This window comes from Octopus bimaculoides, chromosome 30 (genome assembly GCF_001194135.2).
Source record: "Octopus bimaculoides isolate UCB-OBI-ISO-001 chromosome 30, ASM119413v2, whole genome shotgun sequence".
NCBI classification, from domain to species: domain Eukaryota; kingdom Metazoa; phylum Mollusca; class Cephalopoda; order Octopoda; family Octopodidae; genus Octopus; species Octopus bimaculoides.
Window position 1 is genome coordinate 3074879 of NC_069010.1, and position 3195 is coordinate 3078073.

The window sequence follows — 3195 nt, forward strand, 5'->3', positions numbered from 1 at the left end:
TGTTTCTGTTGTGCCTGTAATTCAAAGGGTCAGCCTTGTCACACTGTGTCACGCTGAATATCCCCCGAGAACTACGTTAAGGGTATACGTGTCTGTGGAGTGCTCAGCCACTTGCACGTTAATTTCACGAGCAAGCTGTTCCGTTGATCGGATCAACTGGAACCCTCGTCGTCGTAAGCGACGGAGTGCCAACAACAACATAGACCATACTATCACCATACTATCATCAATTCTTACAGAATATCTTGGACTATATTATCTGATAGATCCCTCCTTTACTAAGACAGATTGTGACTTGAGAGGCATTCAACTGCTGTTTCTATCAGGTCTAGCTACCTTGTAGAAGTTGCTTGCTCATAGGTATACGTATGTCAGGTCAGGACTACCTTGAAGTTAACCAACAAGGAAAGACACACTAGATAGTGTATCCCTAGATACATTATGTTTGAATAAAAGATTAGATGGTCACAGCTTAAACAACACAGAATGTAGGTACAAGACTGTTAGATGAGGACTGACCTTGGGTTAAACAACAACAACATGACAAATCAGGATACAATTGATATTGTAAAAGACATGATGGTCACAACTGGAACGTCCTTGATCATAGAGTCTGTTGGATCAGGACTGATCTAAAGCTAAACAACACTGAAGAGGGACACTTTAGATAATGTCCCAGATAAACTATGTCTGAATTAGAGACATGATGGTCACAACTGGAACGTCCTTGATCACAGGTCTGTTGGATCAGGGCTGACCCAAAGTTAAACGATAGTTAAGAAGGACACATTAGATAATGTGGTCCTCGATACACTATATCTGAATAATATACAGGAAGGTCACAACTGGAGCACCTATGATCATAGGTCTGCTGGATCAGGACCGGCCTAGGGCTAAACAACAACAACAACAACAACAGCTCAACCAGTTACCTGTAGCTCGGCTGGGTAGATGACGCTGGTTTTCTTCGATGGAAAAAGCTTTGTGGGCCCGGATTTCAATGAGGTTTTCCCCTTGGGATTGATAGTCCGAGATGAAGTGGCCTTCATCCTGTTGCTGTCCTTGTCTTTGTTCTTTGTGTTGTCTGGTCGTTTAGAAACTGTGAGAGAGAGGGGCAAGTGGGGGGGTGATATGTTAATGAACTCAGACAATTTAAGAAGATGGTGTGGGGGGGGAGGGTGCAGTGAGTAAAGGCATGGAGGACTTCAAATTGTTCTTTTTGGATTTTTTAAACTGAAGAGAGGGGGAGGGGGAGCAGCAGAAGAAGAAGAAGAATTAAATAAAGGAGATGAGAAGGAGGGTGAAGGATAGGAGGACAGAAGGAGGGGGGGACAAAGCAGAAGTACATGAAGATGGGGAAGAAGAGGGGGACAGGAGGGAGAGGGGGGTAGGTGTGGAGAAAGAAGAGATGAACAAGAACATCAAATACATCATCATCATCACCATTACTATCATTACTGTCATCATCAGCATCATCATCATCTTCATCAACCTTGTCATCATCATCATCTTCACTATCATCATCACCATCACTTCCACTACCACCGCCATCATCATCATCATCATTGTTTTTAGGTCAGATTCATTTTGTAGGGTTTACGTCTATTTTTCCATGCTGGCATGGGTGACATGAAACCTTAAGTAACTTTTCTGTGACCAGATGACCTGTTCCAGTTGCTAACCCTTACATAATGGGGCATTAGTCCAATGGAGAAGCAATCTTCCTGGCTTTTGGCCACATAGTGTTAGGGAAACTGAGTGGAATCAGCATTTACATACACACAGGCATGGCTGTGTGGTTAAGGAGCTTGCTTCCTAACTATGAGGTTTTGAGTTCAATCCCACGGTGCAACCAAAACCTCAGCTTTTTTTATCTTTTACTCTTTTATTTGTTTCAGTCATTTGATTGTGGCCATGCTGGGGCACTGCCTCGAAGAAATTTTGGCCAAATGAATTGACCCCGGGGCTTAATTTTTTTGAGCCTGTGTGGTAAGTAGCTTGCTTACCAACCACATGGTTCCGGGTTCAGTCCCACTGTGTGGCACCTTGGGCAAGTGTCTTCTACTATAGCCTCGGGCTGGCCAAAGCCTTGTGAGTGGATTTGGTAGACGGAAACTGAAAGAAGCCCATCATATATATATGTATATATATGTGTGTCTGTGTTTGTCCCCACAACATAGCTTGAAAACCAATGCTGGTATGTTTACGTCCCCGTAACTTAGCGGTTCGGCTACCTTACCAGAAATATAGCATCAATGGTGCTTCTACCTGGCACAAAACCAAACTGCATCTCATCTAGGCTAACTCTCTCCTTAATTAGTTGGGCTATAACCCTCTCCATGACCTTCATCACCTGATCCAGCAATTTGACACCCCTGTAGTTATTTCTAGTGAAAGCATCACCTTCAGCAGTTGATTATGGTGCTGCTACACCAGTCATTGGGTATGGCTCCTTCGTGAACTGCCTGGTTTAAAATACGGGCGATTAGACCATAACCCACATCACCAGATATTTTAAGCACCTGGATAACTTTGATTGTAGGTCAGTTGGATCAGGACTGACCTGGAGTCTTCACCCTAGATAGAATATCTGGGACCTTTGGAACAGTGCAATGGTGTCCAGTTTGGGGTCTGGTATAGCTCTCGATTCCAAAGTTTGGTGCCAGCCCCTCCAGTATCTTCCACACATATATCACTGCATACTTCCTCCAATTCAAAGAGAGAGAGAGAGAGAGAGAGAAATAGACAGAAAGAGAGTCTGCTAGAGGAAGAGGGTAGATAGAGAGGAATAACTTACAGTCTGTAGTGAAATTTGGTCGCTCAGTCAACTGATTGAAAATGTTTGCCTGGGGTGGAGATGTATTCTCAGACTGGAACTGGCTGCACAAGAGCTGTAGAAAGTGAAGCAAATATATATATGTGTGTGTGTGTGTGTGAATATATATTATGTATGTTTGTATGTATGTATATATGTGTGTGAATATATGTATAGGTATATATATATATATGTGGAGGCGCAATGGCCCAATGGTTAGTGCAGCAGATACGCGATCATAGGATGGCGGTTTCGATTCCCAGACCGGGCGTTGTGAGTGTTTATTGAGCGAAAACACCTAAAAGTTCCACGAGGCTCCGGCAGGGGATGGTGGTGGCGAACCCTGCTGTACTCTTTCACCACAACTTTCTCTCACTCTT

General features: G+C 43.7%; 1 protein-coding gene across 1 annotated transcript in view; it reads right to left on the reverse strand.

Annotated features, from left to right (window-relative positions):
* LOC106874340 (uncharacterized) overlaps positions 1-3195 on the reverse strand; it is a 10994-nt gene that overhangs the window by 1850 nt on the left and 5949 nt on the right. The window contains exons 5-6 of the mRNA XM_052978074.1: positions 2798-2891; positions 933-1099 (exon numbers count right to left, since the gene is read on the reverse strand). Coding sequence (XP_052834034.1) covers positions 933-1099; positions 2798-2891 — 261 coding nt within the window. The remainder of the gene's footprint in view (positions 1-932; positions 1100-2797; positions 2892-3195) is intronic.